Source organism: Arvicola amphibius, chromosome 12 (genome assembly GCF_903992535.2).
Source record: "Arvicola amphibius chromosome 12, mArvAmp1.2, whole genome shotgun sequence".
NCBI classification, from domain to species: domain Eukaryota; kingdom Metazoa; phylum Chordata; class Mammalia; order Rodentia; family Cricetidae; genus Arvicola; species Arvicola amphibius.
In genome coordinates, this window is record NC_052058.2 from 127,256,805 (window position 1) to 127,279,382 (window position 22,578).

At 44.9% G+C, this 22,578-nt stretch overlaps 1 protein-coding gene across 1 annotated transcript in view; it reads right to left on the bottom strand.

Annotated features, from left to right (window-relative positions):
* Nucleotides 1-22,578, bottom strand: part of Nell1 (neural EGFL like 1) — an 834,960-nt gene that overhangs the window by 576,944 nt on the left and 235,438 nt on the right. Inside the window, 3 exon segments of the mRNA XM_038313841.1 lie at nucleotides 7,856-7,929; nucleotides 16,985-17,087; nucleotides 18,135-18,269. Of these exon segments, the coding sequence (XP_038169769.1) occupies nucleotides 7,856-7,929; nucleotides 16,985-17,087; nucleotides 18,135-18,269 (312 nt within the window).

The following is a 22,578-nucleotide window of genomic DNA, read 5'->3' on the forward strand; positions in this document are numbered from 1 at the left end:
CTACACTGAGCTCTGTGTTAATATAAAATGCAGCTGTTCTTCTTTTCAATTTCCAAGTAACTACTCCATGTCAGCGGTCAAATGTAAACATTACAAGTTCTATACAAATTGCTGGGCTCTGACTTGAATTTCTAACAACACACAAACATCTGTAAGTTGAAAAATGCCACCTCACAGAAGAAATCTTTCAGAGAAAAAGAAATTGATGGGCAAATGGAAACAAGATTATTAGGAGGTATTGATCTCAGTTTAAAAATAATGTGGTGGGACCTCACTGTGAGATCCTGTCTCCTAGCAATGTCAGAAGCTACTACACCCAGGAGATCTCACCAACACGACTGCCTAAACCGGAGCTCGACAAGGAAAATGCCTGTACACATGCCGAAGTGGATGGGGGAAATCCCACAAAGCCTGATGAAGACTTACAGAACTAAGGAGTGCTGAGAGCAGAAGAAATCATCTCCCTCAGGGAAGAGTACACCAACTGTCTATCCAATGCTAAACATGTGCACACAAGTAACATTATACACATTAGCAAGTTATATTTAAGAATATATATGTACATACATAGATGCATGCAATAGCAATTAATAAAGAAAGAGAGCATGTATTTGAAGGAGACCAAGGAGAGGGCTATGGAGGAAGAAATCTTCATATTATTCTAAATTTGGGGAGGGGGGTAGAGGCAGGATTTCTCTGTAGCTTTGGAGCCTGTCTTGGAACTAACTCTTGTTGACCAGGTTGGCCTCAAACTCATAAAGATCCACCTGCCTCTGCCTCCCAAGTGCTGGGATTAAAGGTGTGCACCACCACTACCCAACTATAATCTCATCATTTAAAAAAATTAAGAAACAGTCTAAAAACTAATATGTTAGATTAAAGGTATAGCTAGTGGTTATGAACTTTGGATGCTCTTGCAAGGACCAGAATTTGGTTGCCAGGATCCATATCAGCTGACTCACAACTTCCTCTAACTCCAGCCAGGAGATCAAATATCTCCAGCCTCCAAGTGCACCTGTTCTCATAGGCACATACACACAGAGACACAAAGATAAAGCAAGGGAAAAAATTCTTATTAAAACTAATGTGTTAACTTCTGGAAACACCTGTGAAGGAATTTGAGACAAAAGTTGTCTCTTATCCAATCCCATAAAACAGGAATGGGTGGAGAACCTGGTAGCCTTGCATCAGAGGGAGATCCCTAGCTGAACCAAAGAACAGGCATTATTTGAACCAGAATCTACCCTGTTCTCTCAAGATAGTACTTGTGAAATATTATTTTAGGTTTCTTAGGGAGAAGTTAGTATCTTACATACAACAGAAGCTATACAGTGCTGGGGGTTTAAACACAGAGAAAGGCTGCACAGGGCAGACCAGTCCCATCAACTCCCATCATCATCCTCTGTCCTTACTGACCACAGTCACTAAAAATGCCTCCAATTTCTTCTATGGCCTTTCATAGAACCATCCTTTCTGGAAGAATCAGTGTGCCCTGGCCTGAGTCTGTATGCTAGTTAACACTGATTGTTGACTTGACAAGATCGAGAGTCACTTAAGAGAAAAGCCTCCACTTATGCTGGAGAGGATGTGGGGTAAAGGGAACACTCCTGCATTGCTGGTGGGAGTGCAAGCTGGTACAGCCCCTTTGGATGTCAGTGTGGTGATTTCTCAGAAAATTAGCAAACAGCCTTCCTCAAGACCCAGCAATACCGCTTTTGGGTACATATCTAAAAGATGTTCAATCGTGCCACAAGGACACGCATTTAACTATGTTCATAGCCAGAACCTGGAAACAACCTAAATGCCCCTCGACTGAAGAATGAATAAGGAAAATATGGTATATTTACACAATGGAGTACTACATAGCAGAAAACAATAAAGACATCTTGAAATTTGCAGGCAAATGGATGGATCTAGAAAACATCATTTTGAGTGAGCTAATCCAGACCCAGAAAGACAATTATCATATGTACTCACACATAAGTGGTTTTTAAACATAAATCAAAGAAAACCAGCCTACAAATCACAATCCCAGAGAACCTAGACAACAATGAGGACCCTAAGAGAGGCATACACTGATGTAATCTACATGGGAAGTAGAAAAAGACAAGATCTCCTGACTAAATTGAGAGCATGGGGACCATGGAAGAGGGATGAAGGTGAGGAAAGTGAGGGAGAGAGAGGGACAGAGGGAGGGGAGCAGAAAATAAAGTAGAGCTCAGTAAAAATCAATAAAAATTAACAATAATAAATTTAAGCCAGAGAGAGAGAGAGAGACAGAGAGAGAGAGAAAGAGAGAGAGAGAGAGAGAGAGGAGAGAGAGAGAGAGAGAGAGAGAGAGAGAGAGGAGAGAGAGAGAGGAGCCTCCAGAAATGCCTATAAAGGATTATCTAGATTACATCAAGAGTGGAGAAGACCCAACCTAACTATGGGTGGCACCATTCCCTGAATGACTGAATTAGGAAACACTGACCCACACCAGCATTCACTACTCTGCCTGCTGACTACGGGTAAAATATGTCCTCAGCTCTAGATGCCATGACTTCCCCACCATGATAAGCCCGGAGGGGACACTAAAGACTGAGCTGAAAGAATGTAGGAGCTGGAGGATGAGGGTGTCCCACAAAAAGGACATGGCTGTTGCACTCGTCATCTGCTTAGTGCCCCTGTGCTATCAGAGCAAGACCTACATAAGAATAGATGCATCACTATTGCATCGGGGATGGGAAAGATACCTATATAAGACCAGACCCATTACTATTGCATCAGGGATGGGGAGGGGTCCTACACAAGACCAGACCCATCACTACTGCATTGGGGATGGGGAAGGGACCTACACAAGACTAGACCCATCACTATTGCATCAAAGATGGGAAGGGACCTACACAAGACTAGACCTATCACTATTGCATCGGAGATGGGGAAGGGACCTACGCAAGACCAGACCCATCACTATTGCATCAGGGATGGGGAGGGGACCTACACAAGAACAAGACTAGACCCATCACTATTGTATTAGGGATGGGGAGGGACCTATACAAGACTAGACTCATCAATATTGCATCGGCATGGAGAAGGGACCTACACAAGACTAGACTCATCAATATTGTATCAGGGACAGGGAAGGGAGCCATGAGGCTCTACCTGTCTCAGAAGCTCTACTGATACCTAACAGTTGCTGGGAGAGAGATGCCCTATTCTTCAGTTGTGTAGCCACTGATAAGCCGCTCTCACTCAGAAACAACTTCCCACCCATGCTCATGCAAGCAAGCCTGATTAAACCTAGTGGCACCTACACGTACCTAGGGAAGAAAGGAAAGCAGAGGGGGAATTGAAAGAAGAATGGTATCAATATAAAGGCTAATAGGAAGTGAAAATGGCTAAAACTTATGTTATACATGTGTGAAATTTAAAGGATAAAAAAGTATTTTTTTAATCTATGAGTAAAGAAAAACCATTCTCCCTTTGATTGCTTCAGTCAGAGTATTTCACCACAACAGGAGAAGAAAAGAACACACTGCCTCTCTAAAATTAAAAACTAAGAATTGTTACAAATAAACATAAGCCTGAAGGGACATCATAGAAAAGCTAAAAAATAAATTACCCAGCCAGACCACCAAGTTCTTGCTCCAACTATTTCACTCAGCCTCTGGGTAGCTTAGTTCCTGATCCTGAGTCCCACATCTGTGTAGTATATGCCTGAAGTTAAAATGCCATAACATGTTTTAATTGTTTTAGACAATATTCAAACAGTAGCTAAGAATACAAGAAAGAAAATGTTAAATACTATAGTAAATTGACTCCTTTCTCCATGGACAAAATAACTCAAATATTTGCAGAAGGTCAGTAAATCATTTTTCAAAACAGGGCAAAATTGTTCCTCTGAATACATAGAAGCACACATGCATGCATGTACATACATACTGTTTGTGCAAAGAGTTCTCTGGCCCAATTTCTTTCTATGTTATTAATCCTGAACACGGAGGAAAATGACCCAAAGTATACTGAATGTCTGCTTCATACCAGTAGGCTACTCAGATAAGACGTCATTTTAACACATGCCCATTCATTCTACATGTCTCAAGCATGTCTGCTCTGATCATCTCAGATGATGACAAGGACCTGGTCACAACCGAGACTCCGGTGAGAGTCACCAAATTTGTCGCTCAAAATAAAGAAAAGAGTAGGTTTAGTGAGTGTCAGACCTGTGGCTTATACTGTGGTTCACAGCAGAGTGGGCAGGATTGCCTTTAATCATTTCACCTTTCCATAGGGTAGGAGAGAAAAGTAAAGGTAGAATCTAAATCAATTGTCCTCCCCATAAGGGAAACCATTTACAGAGACCATGCCATTCAGACTTGTACTCAAGGAGAGTGGCAGGGGCCATGTGAAATTAGGACAACTCATGCTCACTGAAGGTGTAGTACCACGTCCTCCTTTTTCTTCTCCATGTGCTCAACATTCCCCATTGGGATGCGCCTATGTTGGGCTGGAGATTATGCCAGTTCTCAGACCTGGGGGCTTCTTGGTTGATGAAGAAATGAAAAGGTCCTTACTGCCATCCCATCCCCACCTTTGATGCTGGCAAAGGAGACCTACACCCAACAACCATTGGCATTGAGATACTAGTCCCAGTGTCATTCAGCGGCTGTGATAATTACCTAACCAAAATTCACTTAAGGGAGGAAAAATCTTATTTGGTTCACAGTTCCAGGTTACAGTCCATCATCACGTAAAAATCAAGGCTGGAACTTGAAGTACAACACCCACAGTCAAGAGCAGAATGAGAGACAAGGGTTCCAAGTGCCACGTGCTTATTGGCTCTTGTGCTCAGCCAGATTTCCTCACACTTACAGTTCAGAGCCTAGCATTGGAAATGGTGCCACCCACAGTGGGCTGAGTCAATCAACAATCAAGACAATCCCCACAGGCATACCCATAAGTCAACCTCATCTAGATAATTCTTCAACTAAGGCTTCCTTCCAGGTGACAAGATACTACCCTTTCAGAGTAAACAAACCCATTCTCATACCCCCTTCCGAGGGCAAAAGTAAAGCCACTGAGTAGAGGCTACTAAGAGGAGGATTTTCACCCAATTAAAGGAATTTTTTGGTTGCTAATGGATTCTAGCCAATCTAGCCAATACTTGAAGTGTTGATAACTGCCAGCCAAGGCGTATGTCAGTGGACACAGGTGTTTTCAAAGAGAAAACTGTATTGGACGATTTTCTGAGGTAGTTGGTGTCTAATGACTCATGCATGTTCCTGGTAGTCACACCCTCTCAGCAGCAACCTCCTTCATGATAAATTGGCCAGTCTGATGTAACTAACAGAATTAGGAGGAAGTGGTACCCACAGCTTCAGATACTAGGTCATAGGATGTATTGGATCTTCCATCTGAGTCTTTGGAAAGGTTTGTTCTGGAAAGAGGTAGTCTCCATGTGAGAAATAACTGAAACCATTGTGCCACAAGAAGGTATCCACACAGTCATGCGCAAAAACCAGGAAAATCTGTTTCAATTGTCCTAGACAGGAATGAAGACACCATGTTGGGCAACCAACATTCTGACTTCTGAAGTTATCAGAAAATTCTACCTCCAATAGCCCAAACATTGTAACCACCTTGAAACTCTAAGTGAGAACTGCACACAGGACTGCATTCAATGTATACAACCACAAGAGATAATAAAAATGTTGGTTTTAGTGGAGGGCGTTTATACCATACAAGTATAAGAACCTGAGTTCAACTCCCAGAACCCATATAAAAGGCTAGGAGACTAGGTATGGTGTGGTACTTATAATTCCCATGTTAGGGGAAGGGAGGGAGGGAGGGAGAGGGGGAGGGAGGGAGGGAGGGAGGGAGAGGGGGAGGGAGGGAGGGAGGGAGGGAGGGAGGGAGGGAGGGAGGGAGGGAGGGAGGGAGGGAGGGAGGGAGGGAGAAAGAGAGGCTAGCTAGTCAATTTGACAAGTTCGAGGTCAACTCAGAGACACTGTCTCAAGAAAGTATTGAAGATACCTGAAGGTCGACACCCAAGGTGATGCCTAGCCTCCACATGCACATATGTGAATGCACACAGACACACACACGCACACACACAGGTGCACACACACACATGCACACACACGTGCACACACCTCATATAGTGACTTTAGTCACTATGTTTTAGGGAGCTGCTTTCACGGCAACAGACAGGCAAAGTTCAAGTTCAAAGCCGTCAAGTTCATCGTTTCCATTTGTTCTCCATGCCCTCCTTACCCACAAAACACTGTCTTCTTGCTCAGTTAAATATAATACTTGCCTAATGAAGGCACCTAGCATATTTGGGGCCTCGGGATCCCACTCCACTTCTCTGAATACCTCAGTTTCCTCTTGGGAATGGCTTCTCCACTCAAGTGATCTACTTCTTGACTTCTGAGATCCCTGGACCAGATCTGCTAGGTCACACAGTCTTCTGGATTTTAGGAACTCTGCAGTTCACCTAAATATTGCTTTCTAAACAATTGACTGCTTTTGGTAATATTACCCAGGGAGTGTTTCTGTTCTTTGTAACCAAAACTATAAACTGGAATTCTCTTTAACATATCAGGTACCCTGACACCAGTATCCGTCCCCAACACCCACAGCCAACCACGTAACAAGCTCTTCAGTTCTGTTTCTACATAGTTCTTCAACCGCCTTATTCATCCGCCACGCTGCTGCCACAGATTTTAGTCAGCTTTTGCCTCTGATGGCTCAACTATATCCACTGCTCCTCCAGTTACCCCTCCACCGCCCCCAAAATATATGTATGTGTGCTGTACTATATCTCCATGCACTTGCTGGGGACACTTGTCTCCATGAACGTCAAGTCCACCGCTTCATTGGTCTTCAAACTCCACATGTACCCTAAAACTTCTCCAAGTCAAGTTATTCACATTTCCCTAAATATGAATAATAGTATTCTCTTTCCTTATGGCTCTGGGCATCTGCAGATGTCTTCCCCTCACCAGAATATACCTTCATCTCCATCCACCCAGGAAATAATCACTGGTGAAGACCGCCCATCATCTTCAGAAAGCCCTGGTTGGCCTTGATATAAAATCCATGGTAGTGTGCAGTGCTCACAGTGTGAGAGACTGACCAACAGGGCAAGACTGACCACGTAGAGTAATTCCGCATGCCTGTCTATCCTCCTTGTTTCGTGGGAACATTTCAGGATCCTCTGTTTATTGTATATTCATTCGTTACGCGCTCTTCTATACTAAACTACACATTTATGAAGAAAACAACTTGCTTGTTGTGTCCACACATCCTAGGGCCACACTAGGGCACTGCTGTACACAGAGATCCAGGGCAGAGCTGAAATAAAGCATTCAGCGCCCGCCCAGTCAAATTCTGGGAGGCATCGCCTGCCTCACCGGTGTTTGCTGAATGCTTAATAGCAATGCTCTTTATAACTTATTTCATGGCAATGGGAAAGAGAACAGTAGGTGGGGTCAGGGCATTTTCTAGAATTCTCTTACCACTTGGTAGTGGAGTTGCTCCAGTCAGAGCTGGTTTCGAACATTCACTTGCCTCCCACCACCCTGTAACCTTCTCCAGGACCACTGTCAACTTTCCTGTCCATGGTAGCTCCTATCTCATTTTCTCTTTCACAACCCTTCCTGCACTGGTTGCTTCTCACGCTGTGTTAGCCACTGAACGCAAGCTTGTTTCACAGAAACAGGGGCTAGATCCTCTCTCTCCTTGACTCCAGCTCACTGGTTCTGCCCCTCAGGGACCCACCTTGGCCAGCACGCCCCCCCCCCCAAGGGAGCACCACATGTTTGTCTTTTGTCTGCTCTGTGGAAGTGACAGGGACCACAGACAAACTTACTCGACATTCCCGGCAGCTCTTGGTTAAAATCCGCTGGCCCTCGGCAAGAACTTTTCCTCCATAGATACATTTTGCTGCAAGAAAACAGAGAGACAGTTCATGCCTGGTCATGTTGTGCTACAAAATGTCCTCAGAGGCCCCATCCAATGCCAACAGATCCCACAGGACATAGATTCCCTGAGTCTAAGCCTCATAATGTAATGTAAGTAAAGTGTTGTAAATCATGGAGAGAGTAACATAAATAGCCCCTGAGGCCATCAGCCAAACTTCAGTGTTTTGTTTTTTCCCCCCGTTTACCTTGCAAAGCCACCCAATTGATGGCAAAAGAAACCTGTAGTGAGGAGCTGCAGCAGGGCTGCTTTTCATCCCGCCTGGCTCCCACATGGTTAGCTTTACACCCGAAATAACAACACACAAATTGTATTCTTTTAAATACTGCCTGGCCCATTAATTTCAGCCTCTTACTCACATCTTGACTAACCCATATCTAATAATCTGTGTAACACCACGAATGGTGTCTTACCAGGAAAGATTCAGCATGTCTGACCTGATGGCTGGCTTCATCGCATCTGGCTCCCTGAGGAGAGGCATGGCAGTCTGCCTAACTTAGGAGAGGCGTGGCATCTGTCTGAGCCATCTACCTCACTTCCTTTTTCCTATTCTGTCTACCCCACCTATCTAAATCTTGCCCTATCAAAAAGCCAAGGCAGTTTGTTTATTAGCCAATGAGAATCCTCCATCAGAAACCAAAGGGTAAGTTGATTTGATAAGATATGAAAACAAGTTAGTTGCCATGACCAGGCAATTAGCAATAGGTTTTATGTTTGGATTTTCTTTCTTTTTATTAGTGTGTATGTGTGCGCATGCTCACAAGTGCAGGTAGAAGCAGGGGCATGCGGTGGCTTTATGCCAACATCAGGTGTCCTCCTTTGTCCCTCTCCACCTTGTCTTGAGGCAGGGTCTCTCTTCTCTCACTGACCCTAGCACTCACTGATTAGACTAGCTCACTAGTGACTCACAGGGATCTGCTGGACTCCGCCTTCCCAGACAGAGTTGGTATTATGTAGCCATGTCCAGATTTTTCTGAGTCCTGGGAATCTGAGCTCATGTTCTCATACTCGCATTGCAAGCGTTTTGTGTGCTGAGCCATCTCCCTAGCCCAATTAGCAGTGGTTTGGATGCAGACAGCCCCGCTATAAGATGAGCCTCTGGGTAAAAGGCGTATGTTCTGTTCATCAACCCTTCACTACAGGGAGGATTCCATATGTGCTTCTTTATGATATGGGAGGTGAGCGCCCTGAGCCTAGATGTACTTAACCGTACTCAGACAAGTACAAAATACAAGCCAACCCAACCAATTGCTACATCAGCACACTGGAGGGGAGGCCCTGCCAGAGGTGAGCTGTGTGGGCTAACAGGCAGGGCAAGAAAGTGGAAGTCAGCCCTGCAGAAAATTTCAAAGAGAAACAGCTCAATTGAGATTCTGCAGAGACCCAGTACTTGGCTTAACTTGCTGACTCATTTTAAGCATGTGCAGAATATGTCAATTTGCTGTGACCCCTCTCTGACTCTATGAGATTTTCCAGTCGCTTCAAGAGGAACCGAAAGCAAAGGTCTGAATGAACTCTTTCCTGGCCCGATAAGGGCCTTTCTAGCCCCAGCTCTCCAGAGAAACAGAAATAAATACACACTTGCCTTTAGTTCACAAAACCGTTTCACCCCTCAGACCCTCCATTTCTGTATCTATTAAAGCTGGGCTGATTAAATTTGGTAGTTACCTGGACCTACAGTCTTCTCCTCCTCATGGAACATTCACATCTGCCCAGCCCTGTCTCCACAGACACAGAAAGGGAGATCCAGAAACAAATGCTGGTTTACTTAACGCAATGCATCTGTGGGATGGATGTGGGGACATGCTGCCCAGAGCCCTCTGTGACAGTAGGAACAGTGTCACCCAACAGGTCTCAGGCAACTGTTGATCTAGGATCTGTGCTGGGCTGTGGAGAGCCACCTTGCCCAAAGTCAAGCTCCTTGCTAGACCAGCCCAAAGCCAATACAAGATTCATTAAATGACACTAAGCCCTGCTTTCCTTGCCCGATTCAGGATGACTTGGCATCCCAGTGGGAAGAAGTGAGGCACTTGCTGTGAGTATATCGTCAACCTCATTCTGCTGCCCTCAGCACCAATTTTAACCCCGCCCTGATCCTGTGTGTGTGTTCTAATAAAGCATGTGGAACTCTTCGGTGTAGACTGTTTCCTGTCAACACACGACCCGCAGCAACCCACACCACCCAGCTTCACCTCCGTGTTCTCTTCTCAGTGAATGATACCACCATCTCTGCCAGCTCCTCCCCCGCCTGCTTCCTGCCCAATGTGAGTAACCAAAACTGCTGCCCCGATTTCGCTTCTCCGTTCCCCACCCTGACAATGTCTTCATCCAGACTTCAGAGTCCCTCTTCTTCAGCACTACCAGAACCTCCCTGCTCCCTGTTCTAACCTCAGCCTTTTCCAGTCCTTTCCCAGACAACACAAAAACATCTTAAGACCCAAAGTTGAGAATTTGGGACCCTATCTAAAAACAGTAGGAGTCCCTGACACCTTCAGGAAAAATAAAAAGTTCAGAACGTTTAATTAGGCAGATCGTCCATTCTGACAGCATTTCCTTATCTCTCAAAACTTGAAAAACTTCCCGCCTGTGCTTTTACTCACACACTCAAATAGTTCCACCCCATCTAGCTTTCTCTCTGACTACCGAGGTTTGCATGTATGCTTTTCTTCTATAGAAGTACTAAGATCTCCATTATCCACTGACAGCCTTCTGTTTCAGTTGGGGTTCCTATTGCTGTGGTGAAACACCATGCCCCAAACAAGCTGGGGAGGAAAGAGTTTATTTAGCTTACACCTCCACATCACTGTCCGTCATCAGAGGAAGTCAGGACAGGAATCTGGAGTCAGGAGCAAAAGCAGAAGCGACGGAAGGGTGCTGCTTACCGGCTTGCTCACCATGGCTTGCTCAGCCTGCTTTCTTATAGAAACTAGGTCCACCAATCTAGGGGTAACAATGCCCACAGGGGGCTGGGCACTCCTCCATCAAGCACCAGTTTGGAAAATACCTTAGAAGCTTGCCTTCAGCTAAATCTTATAGAGGCAGTTTCTCTTTCCAGGTTCCCTCCTCTCCGATGACTATAGCGTGTGTCAAGTTGAAAAGAAAAAAAACTAGCCACCACAATTGGTCTCTTGTTATCTTGACCTACAAACACATCACCGTTAAACCACGATCTTTCTTTTGGGTTCCTCTCCAAGATTTCACATTAATGAAGGCATCACAAGGGCAAACATCGGACAAACTTAGAAAGTCCCACAGCTTACAAATGAAAAGACGCTAAAAGTTGTGTCTTTCAAAATAGTCACTATTTTTAAGTTGAGAGCCTCTGTAAAACTCCTCAAATCTCATTCCTAAAAGTTTAAAGTCTCTCAACTGTCAGGTCCTTAAAGAATCAAAAATAAATTAAATTATTTCTAACTTCAAGAGAGAAGAACAAGGGCGTATTCCCCACCTGAGTGAAGTAAAACCAAACTCCAAAATGTAAGTAATCAATGTCCAACATTTGGGATTGACTCATGACGGTCTAGGCTCCTCCATGGGGCTTGGGTCACTTCTTTGACTTGCTTTCTGCAGTACACACAGCTTGTCTTCCAGGCTTTGGATGGCCCCACTCCATCCCTCCTGCTATTCTTGATGGTCATTCCCTGTTGTGAGCATCTTGAAAATGCTGGGGTCCTCTGTGGCAATTGGGCTGCACTTCTCCTAGGCTCTTTCCATGGTGTCCACCCTCAATTTCTCTTCATGACCCCTTCAGAAGAGAAAGCGGGTCTTTCCTTCTCCTTCACTTAAAAAAAAAACCACCTATCCCTCCCTGACTATCCTTTATGCCCCCAGTGTTCTAGATATATCCATGACAGTTATTCATTGCCCCAATGACATTCTGGGTACCTCTGATTGAATTTTATGGGAAGAACCCATCTCCAAGGCCCTGAGATTCCTGTGTGATAAATTCCCATACTCCTAAACATGGCAGCTGCCAACTTGGCAAGGTGGCTCGTGCCAGAGTGACAGTTTTGCTAAACGCACTCCCGTCAACACTGCCATCTGTTTTTTGGCACAGGCTGGGACATGCAGAAATTCTCCTTTTCTTTCCCTTTGGACCCTTGCCACTCCACAATCGTATTAACAGGCTTGCTCCCCTGTCTTGAAACATTCAGCTGGCTCCTTTCTTCTCTGGAAGGCTCTTTCAGAACTCCTACCTGAAGACAAAAATGTCTTACTATTTCCACCACACTCAGGGACACATTGTGCATCCACCAGGCTGGTAAAAAACAAATGTCTGATAAAATGTATGCCCTCCCATCATAGGAAGCTTCGGGTTGAGGGGGGATGATACCAGCCCATGTCGCATGCCTTCGCCATTGGCAGCTGTGGCAAGGGGCAGAAAGTGCGTACGACATGATACCAGCTGTCCACAAAATAACCTTTGATATTTCAGGATTGGAAACCCCCCTTGCTTTCCTGTTCCTCCCCGCTCCTCTGAGAGAACCCCTTCCTTCCCTAGCATTCCCCTCCTTATGTCTACCATCAGTCCTCATTATCCAACCTCCTGAGCTGTAGCCAAAAGCCTTAGTCTTGATGTCTGAGGACATTCAAGCATAAGGCGAGTCAGGCCCTGCTGCCTTTGGCTGGGCGCTGGAGAGTTCATGTTGACAGCTTTCGATGTGAGCAGAGATGTAAATGGGAACCTGGAGCCCTGTGCGCCACACCAGGGCCATGCAAAGCGGAGCATGTCACGGTGTCCAACCATGAAATTGAAAACCGGCCCAGCACACACTTCCTCGGGATGTCTGAAACAAGCATCCTGGGGATTTGGAGACCGTTTATTGTTCTTTTTGCACCCACAGACACCCAGGACAGACACCCAGTTTTTTTATATTTGACCTTGATTTCTTAAATGCAAATGCTGGACACTTTTGCCAACCTGGGTGCACACTGAATACACAATTGACAGGTACTGCTTTGGATGGCCCTGTCACATGTGCATATGAGGTTCGTCTGTTCACATTCCGACATCCGTTCCCTCACACATGTCAGCCATCCCTGGGCACTTGGTGACTGGCTTTTTACTTCAAAAGTGGCGGAGCTAACCACCCAGGGATTCTCCCATCCTCCCATCCTCGCTACATTAATTCACGGAGTTTCCAAACACCCCCTCTCCGAGCAAGACACCCACATCAAACTGGGTGTCACTAAAACACCTCCAGCTCACAGATGCCAGACAGAAGGCATCACACACCCAAGCACACAGCAAACCGGCTCTTCCCTCTGCCCTGTGTCTGTGCTTCACATTGCTTGTCTCCTGTGGGCTCTTGTTCAAACCTTGGCACCTGCTTTCTCACAGACACTGGCACAGCACAACACTTATACGCCAGGTCCTCTAGCTGTCACTCACAGCCATCCCTTCTCATCCTCTCCCCAGGCAGTCTCTGCCTGCTTGTCCCCATCACCTCTCTCTGGGACATGCCCGCATCCCATGCTTGGCCACGCCTCCAGCTCAGTTATGTCAGTACCCTTTCTTAAATCACTTCTCTCAATGTGCCATGGCCCTGGTTGAAAATTTCGTTTTTAAAAAATTTATGTCTATAAGTGTTCATTTATGTCAGGTCATGTGACTTTGAATGTCAGGGACCGCACTCAGCTTAATATTTTAAAAGTGGCAGATCAGACAGAAGAGCTAACCAACCAAGGATCCTACCTACCTCGGTAAATTAATTCACTGAGTGTTCAAACACTCCCTCTCTGAGCAAGACACCCACATCAAACTGGATGTACCACATGCATGTTGGTGTTCAAGGAGGCAAGAGGGCATCCAATCCCCTGAGACTGAAGTTACAGACAATTGGGAGCTGCTATGTGGATGCTGGAAACTAAACCCAAGTCCTCTGCAAGAACAGCCAGTATTCTTAACCACCGAGCCATCCACACAGCACCCCGAACACAAAGAAAACCTTCATTTTAAAATTAAAATTACCAATGTGGTATCTAATGCCATAATTTTACATGTGATTCCCTTCTAAAAAATACATTCTTTCTCACAGGGGCACCTAAAACAACTCCTACTCACTCGTAATACTCTGCTAAGCTGTTTTCTGTGACGTTTTCCTAAAGCATGCATGTGTGCACACTGCACGAAAACTGTCTCACTTCAATATTGCTCTCTACAACTTGTGCCTGGTTCAGTAGGAGCTTCCTTGATGTGGAGAAGGTTGCACGATGATTCCAGACACCCAAACCCAAAACTACCTACCAGAGATTTATAATTTGAAACTAGTAAGAAATAAAAAGTCTTTCTGGCCAGAGGCTCTCTATCTTTTAACTTTAGAGGTATATTAAATATGAATTTATTTTATTTGTATTCCCACTTACTTAATCTCTGAGCATATCAAAGTATCACCAGAGTCACTGAGAAAATTAGTTTTATCGAACCAACTCGACCTGAACGCCATATAGATACAAAACTCTGCCGTTATCTTTAGGTTGGGCTTTACCATCTTGGAGAAAGTGAGAAAGTTTCTGGAAACATCTTATAACCTGACAGTTCTTAAATGAACTAGAATACAGAAAGATGGCCATCTCCCTCATATATAATAGGAAAAATTAATTATATATAACCAGGTAGGCTTCATGGGTTAGCAAGATGGTTCAGCAAGTAACAGCATGTACTTCCAAAACTATGATCTCATTTCCTTGACATAAGGCAGGAGAGAGGTGACAGCCACAAGTTGTCCTCTGACACCCACATGTACCTATACATACAAACACACACACTAAATAAATAAATTTAAAGGGGTCTTGGAGGTGTCAGCTTGGGGCCCAATCATTCTACTAGGAATAATTTTATATTAAAAAGATTCAAAATAACCAAAACTGTGTGTCTCCATGAGTCACATTATCATCGAGTCCTTTATAATATAGAAAAGTGGGGAAAAAAACCTAGGCTTTTGATAACTGAGAAATACTTATACAACAGATAAATTGTGGGAAACTGAAATCCAGTGAAACAAGGTTCAGAGTCTAGAAAAGTATGCAGACACCTTTAAGTGATAATGGTTCAGTCAGAAAAGTAGAATATATAAATTCTATTGGTTTGTTTGCTTGCCTTTTTTTGTTTGGGGGAGTTTTTCTTTTGTTTTTTGTTTGTTAATTTGCTTTGGGTTGGGGGATGTTTTCTTTCTGTTGTTTTTGAGACAGTACCTCAGATAACCCAAACAAGCCTCACACTCCCATTATAGCTGAGTCTGGCTTTGAACTCCTAACCCCTCTGCCTCTGTGCCCCCCAGTGTTAGAATTGCAGGTTTGCAGCATCCAGCCCAGCTGCCACATTTCTATGTGAAAGTATTCTCTGCGGATCATGCGCTTTGATGGAAAATCTACAGGGTTTGTAGTCAGCAAAGCTGGTTTAGGAGATTACTAGCCTTGTGGCCTTGGTAAATTGATTTTTGCCAGAAGTGCTTCTGGTAAAATGGAGTGCTGGCAATATAAGCTACTTTACTGTAAGAAGTCAACATAATGGAGCAGTACTGTCCAGCGCAGCAGAGAACACAGTAGGCGCATGCAGGGTCTCTCACTCTTAGTTTGCCTTCCATTTTATCATTTTATATAGTGTCCTCTACAATGGTAGGGAGGAGCAATCTTTAAAGATCTCCTTTTCATGAGTACATGTGACTGCCTCTGTGTGTATGTGTGTGTCTGTCTGTGTGTGTGTGTGTCTGTGTCTGTGTGTCTGTGTGTCTGTGTGTATCATGTTAGTACCAAGGTTAGTACTTCAGGTCTCTGTGGAGACCTGAAGAAGGTGTCAGGTCCCTTGGAACCTTAGATACAGACAGTTGTAAGATGCCATGTGGCTTCTGGAAATCGAATCTGGGTCCTCTGCAAGAGCAGCAAGTGCTCTGAACAACTAAGCTATCTCTTCAGCTGGAAAGGTGGTCTTAATCATTATTTCTTGTACTGGTCAATGCTGAAGGAAAATGCTTCAGTGTTTGAAATTAAATACATACTGACATTTCTAATAAAGACACCTTAATAATGACAGATCTGTCCAAAGCCTCAGGAAAACTAAATACAGAATTTATGCCTTAACTCAATCATTCCAGTGGGAAGACTGAACCACATTATCTTAGGAGTTGGACTTTCACACTTCATGTCTAGCCTGGGGTTTGAGCCTGAAGAAGCAGCCTGGTCACTTCAGATGGAAAGAACAGAGGGCAGCTGTAGAATATTGACATATGTTACATTTGTTTATGCTGTGGAACATTTGTTTAATGATGCAAAGATGTGTTGCATTCTTTTAGGTTATATTTGTTTAACTGTGAAGCTGTGTTACTCTGCCTGACTAAAACACCCGATTGGTCTAATAAAGAGGTCAATGGACAACAGCTTGGCAGGAAAGGATAGGCAGGGCAGAGAGAATAAAGGGGAGGAGGAATCTAGGAAGAAAAAGATCAAGGAGCTAGAGAAGGAGGAGGACTCAAGGGGCCAGCCAGCCAGCTACACAGCCAGCAATGGAGAAAGAAAAAGAAAGAAAGAAAGAAAGAAAGAAAGAAAGAAAGGAAGGAAGGAAGGAAGGAAGGAAGGAAGGAAGGAAGGAAGGAAGAAGGAAGAAAGAAAGAAAGAAAGAAAGAAAGAAAGAAACCTAAGAGGCCAGAGGTAAAAAATAGATGGAATAATTTAAGTTAAGAAAAGTTATGGGCATTCATAAGTAAGAAAAAATCTCTATGTGTTATGTGTGTATTTACTTGGTAGCGGAGTGGCAGCCCCGGCCCCCAAGAACAAAGAACCAAAGAGTGAAAAACAAGCAACTCCAGATACTAATGAAGGTGGATGGATGGTGTTTCTGAAGAGGGGGAGTCTGTGTACCATGTCCGCTGCAATGTGGGAGCTGACATGAGCAGCCCTTCTTAGCCTCTATCAGGTCAAGCGCCACATTTCAACTCAGAAATGTTAGTTGGGTTCTGAAAATAGAGGCAAATGCAAACTCTAAAAGAGCAGAGGACCACCCTGCCCCTCGGTGAATACTTACGTCTGCAAACTTTACAACATTGGCCGGAAATGTGCACAGGAAGCGAGTCTGGGGAACAGTTGAGTGGCGGACAGGACATCCTTCGGCACTCCACGGCCCCGCTCTGAGAAGGGAAAGACAACGAGGTCTCTGAGGTGTCCTCTGAACAAGCCTGCTTCAGAGGAACTTCACCTCTGATCTCCCGAGCCTCGGGAAGGCAATGCAGTGCGGGGAATCCCCAGGTCCTTCCACAACCAGAAACAAAGTTTTCCCTCCAGCCCAAATGAACCTGTATCACCTCAATTACTTTTCTGATAAACATCACTGGCTTCATCCACCTGCCCATGTGGACTAAGCAGATTAGGCTGAAAACAAAAAGCCTATTTCTATGAGACATAAATAACACCTTTAGTAGTAGACCCTGTCGATCATTTTTAAAGCTCTAACAATCCATTTTGTATTTTTTCCTGGACAAACAATGGCATTCTTCAGATATGTATCAAGTAATTTCAACTGGACAGGGTTTACATACTAATTTAGGAGGGCCTCTTTTCTGAAACTGAAGGAGTCTACAGATGGTGGCTATTCTGTAAAGCATGGAGGGGGGGGGCTGTCTGCAGTTCTTGGGAACAGATAGAGATGTTTTTCAAAAGCATCGTACAAACATTGAGAGCCTGACTAAACTGTACAGAGGATGTGGTGGGGACTGGGGAGGCGGCTCAGCACTCTGGAGTGCACACTGCCCGTTCAGTTCAGTTCCCAGCTGGGCAGCTCATAACCACCTGTAACTCCACCTCCCGGAGAACCCAAAACTTCCGGTTCCTGTGAGTGCGTACATTCACATGCACACGCTCACACACAGACACATGTGAGTACACATGATTAAAAATAACGAAATTAGATCTTAAAATGTGCAATCTAGGAGAGGAGACTAAAGCTCCATTAAGTCTCAAAACACTCAACTCTCAAACTCCTAACAGTAACTAGCTTGAGCACAAAATTAGATCAGAGCGTATATAACGAAGAAGCGGGCTTTAATTTCCAAGTATTTGGAAACTGTTGCAGTTATTAAAAGGGAATAGGCATAATGGAAGTAGCATTATGTGCTAAGTAGCCTAGCTGTGCTCCAGTTGGCGAGCCTGTGCCGTGCAGACTTTCGCCAGGGACTTACTTTGCACGTGCAGTTTCTGCAGTTGTCACCATCCACCCAGGAGTCTTGGTCCCTGTAGAGCAGCCCACTCACTTGGCAGGTCTTCTCGCAATGGCAATTCTCCAGCTGACCAAGTCTTGTCTCTGCGTAATTCAGCTGCAGAAAAGATTTAATGGATGTAATTTGTGTGATTCGATTGCACCGTCCCAGCAAAGCTGACAGCGATGGGGGCAGGGAGGGAGGTAGAAATCCCAGCGGAGAGCAAAAGAAAACGCCGAGCCGTTTCCTGATTCTTAGGATAATGTGCTTTCTGCTTTTCACACAGGTAAAAATCATGCCAAATTGAAGACATGTTGTCTCCTGTGGTCTAATGAACAACAAATGAGATGTTAAATGGTGTCTCTGGAGCCTCATGGGTACTCATGACAACATGTGCTTACAGCACAAAACCCACACAGATGCGCTGGCAAGGAGAGTGTTCCCGGGAACTAATTAGGATGTTGAGCAGGGATCTAACTGGGAAGCCCCGTGCACCTGCATCTGTCTCCTGCCATCGTCTCTGTGCAGTTTATAAGACAGAAGGTATGACTTCCTCTCAGATGAAAATTCTGGGGACTTGTAACAAGGAAAGAAAGCTATTGGAGAGTCCAGTGTCTTCCCGCATCCGTGTCCCCAAACAGAACGCCTGGGAATTCACTGGAGCTGGGGAGGTAAGAAACCCCCACAGCTGAGACCAGGAGCATCTCTTTGCTTGCTTGCTTGCTTGCTTGTATGTTTGTGAGAGAGGAACAGAGATGGATGCAGGAGGCAAGGCACTTGCCAGACAAACATGAGGCCCACCCCAGCGCCCTGTCAAAGCTGGGTACAGCGGGTGTCTGTAATCTTGGTGCCAGGGGATGAAGACAGTCAGACCACTGAAGTTCATTGGCTAGACAAATGAGCTGAATCAAAGGGCCCCAGGTTCAAGGGGAGACCCTATCTCAAAAATAAGGTGAAGAGTGGTTGAGGAAGACACTGACATCAGCTTCTGTCCGCGTGCACACACTCTCAAGTACATAAGCATACACACACACACACACACACACACTTGCACACAATTCTCTGAGATAGGCTTTCACTGCTTTTAACGACAGAGTCTTGATCTACAAATTCAATTGGACTATAAAGCTTAGCCATCCTCACAAGGAAGGCCTGAGACTTTGTCTCTCATAGCAACCCTTTCAGTCTGGAATAAGAAATCTCCCTCCCTTTCCCTTGCTGGATCAGTTTTTCCTTGACCCCATTAAAACTGAGCAAGTTTTAATGTCAGACATCTAAGATTCTTCTGGTCTCCCCCTGCCCTTGACGCCACCCTGAGTGAGTCATGTCTCCAGGCATATGAGGTCCTCCTGGTCTCCCCTGCCCTTGACCCCCATCCTGAGTGAGTCATGTCTCCAGGCATCTGAGGTCCTCCTGGTCTCCCCTGCCCTTGACCCCCATCCTGAGTGAGTCATGTCTCCAGGCATCTGAGGTCCTCCTGGTCTCCCCTGCCCTTGACCCCCATCCTGAGTAAGTCATGTCTCCAGACATCTGAGGTCCTCCTGACCCCCCCTGCCCTTGACCCCCATCCTGAGTAAGTCATGTCTCCAGACATCTGAGGTCCTCCTGACCCCCCCTGCCCTTGACCCCCATCCTGAGTAAGTCATGTCTCCAGACATCTGAGGTCCTCCTGACCCCCCCCTGCCCTTGACCCCCATCCTGAGTGAGTCATGTCTCCAGACATCTGAGGTCCTCCTGACCCCCCTTGCCCTTGACCACACTCAGGACCATTAGTTTCCCTTAACAGCTACTCTGCATGGCTCCAGTTCTTTCTTAAATACTCTTCATCCAGCCTATTGTAGTTTCCCCTCAAGCACTGCATAGGGTGGAGTGTGGCTCAGTGGTCAAGCCCCTGCCTGGCTTGTGCAATTCTAACCGATGGTACGGCCATCTGTGGCCAATCCTTTCATTCTTTTCCTCCACGCTCTTGAAACTTCTCAGAGGAATGTGGCCTTTCTTGCCTCCTGTGGCGAGTTGGCAAATCACGGAGAAAGCAGGCCCCTCAACTATCTATCTACACGCTCCACGTTCACCCTGGAGAGCTGACAGACTCGCCTTGAACTCCCTCCAGGTCCTTCTGACATGTGTGACCTTCCAAAGTGTTGTGTTTCATCTAAAGCGCCAATCTAATTTGAGAGTTTCTAGAATCTATGGTAATTAAGATCTTTGGGAATTCTTTAGGAAGCACGGATAAAATAGACTGCCAAGAGTTTGCAGAGGTTAAATAACCAAAGCACGTGTTTATCAAAGGTAAGCAAACCACAGCTCAGCATTCACTATCTTTATCCCATCTATTAATCTAATCCCAACAGTTTCTGCATGAGCTGGACTTGAACAGGTGATCCAGATGTGCCTGCTAAAGGTGACCCCAAAGGATACCTATGATCTTGATAGGAAGTGTGTGCCTCACTCTGCAAATCTGAAACAATTCCAGTATCTATGTGACTCCAAGAAGGAAATTCCTTAAAGACCCCATGACCAGAGAGGGACCCCCAGCTACTGAAGATTTGTGACCCCCAAGGAGCTTCCAGGAGGTCGACCTTAGTAATGGCCAGCACCATCCAGCAAAGCTGAGTTATGCCCATCTGTGAGGCTCCAGGCCTAAGAAAACTTCACTTTTAATGCCATGCATTTTGTTTTCCTGTCTGAACTTTCTTTTGACTTTTAATATGCTTAGCTCTTTCTAACAACATGGAAAAGCCCCAATCTCTATAATAAAGAGAATATAAAAGACAGATAACAAAGGCAAAGGGATACAAAGGTAAAAAAAAATCTAATTTTTCAAAGGCATTTAATATGTAATCTTGCCTTCTTTTCCTCTGCTAAATCCTATAACAACAATAAAGAAGAAAAACAGCTCTGAGTAAAAAAAAAGAATTATATTTTCTGCAGTTGGTGGGAGCATTGTGAATTTATACAAACTCATTTTCAAAAGCCATTTCTACACAACTACCTCTCTCTGAGAATGCCTGAGATCCCGAGTAGATAGGGCTTCAGGTCTGCATCTCTGGTGAGTTCTACCTTTGTTCCTGCACTTATCTAAGCAGCCATGGACTGAACCATCTATTCCGAGCTCTACACATTCAAAGACAGATGGCAGAGGGCTTTTTCATGGGAAGAGGTCAATGAAAGGATGCGAGGACATTAGTCATACACTAGATTGCATTTGCGCTTTGAAGTCCTAGCTGGTGTTTGTCATGTGCATGGGAAGAAATGCAACCCATTGTTAAACCTGTAAGTTCAACTGGAAAACTGTCACTGAGTTCCTCAACACAAGAAAGATCTCAAAATTAAATATGTCACAGCCTGAAATGCCACTCTGACCGGGACTTGATTTGTCCCCACAGATTTCAGAGATTTAAACAAAAGGAAACTCCAAGGCTAGAAGATGGTAGGTTGTTACAAGTCAATCTGCTTGCTGCCATGAATGAAGAACTGGGTTTCATCCCAGAGAACACATGATGGAAGGAGAGAACCAACCCCTGGAAGCAGTTATCTGACCAGCATGTGTACACGGTGCCATGTGCACATGTGTGCATTCAAGCATAAATAAGTAAATAAATGGAATTTTATTTTGGGGGGGGGTTGGTTTTTTTTTTTTTTCGAGACAGGGTTTCCCTGTAGTTTCTAGAGCCTGTCCTGGACCTAGCTCTTGTAGACCAGGCTGGCCTCAAACTCAGAGATCCGCCTGCCTCTGCCTCCCGAGTGCTGGGATTAAAGGCGTGCGCCACCACCGCCCGGCAATAAATGGAATTTTAAAAAGGAATTCTCAGCCTTGGAAAATACATCGAGCTCTGATTAAGATCTTCAAATTCGGTGTCACAGAACTCCAAAAAAATAAACATCAAAAATACCAATAATGGTGGAGGGGAGGGGAGGGAAGGGGGAGAAGGAGGGGAGAGAAAGGGGAGAAGGAGGGGAGGGAGGGGGGAGGAGGAGGGAAGGAGATGGAAATTTTTAAATATAAAAAAAAATAAACCATGAGAAAAAAAAATAAAAATTAGGTGGCCATAAAAAAAAATAAAAAAAAAAAATACCAATAAATGGGCTTAATGGAAGGAAAAGACAGTTCTCCAGGGATGAAGTACAGATGGCCAATAAGCACATGAGAAAATGTCACCCTCATTGTGAGGGTTGCCTTTAATTGCCAACTTCCCAAACTCTGGAATTTTCTGGAAGGAGCATTCCAGTGAGGACTGTATAGGCTAGGTTTGCCTGTAGGCATGCCTGTGAGGGATTTCCTTACTTTGGTTAAGTGAGGTGCGAAAAATCCACCCTGAATGTGGGCAGCACTGTTGCCTGTGCTAGCTGCTGAGCTAAATGTAAAATACAAAGGACTGAGCGTAAGCATACAAGCAGCCATTCACAGGTCTCTGCTCTAGCCCAG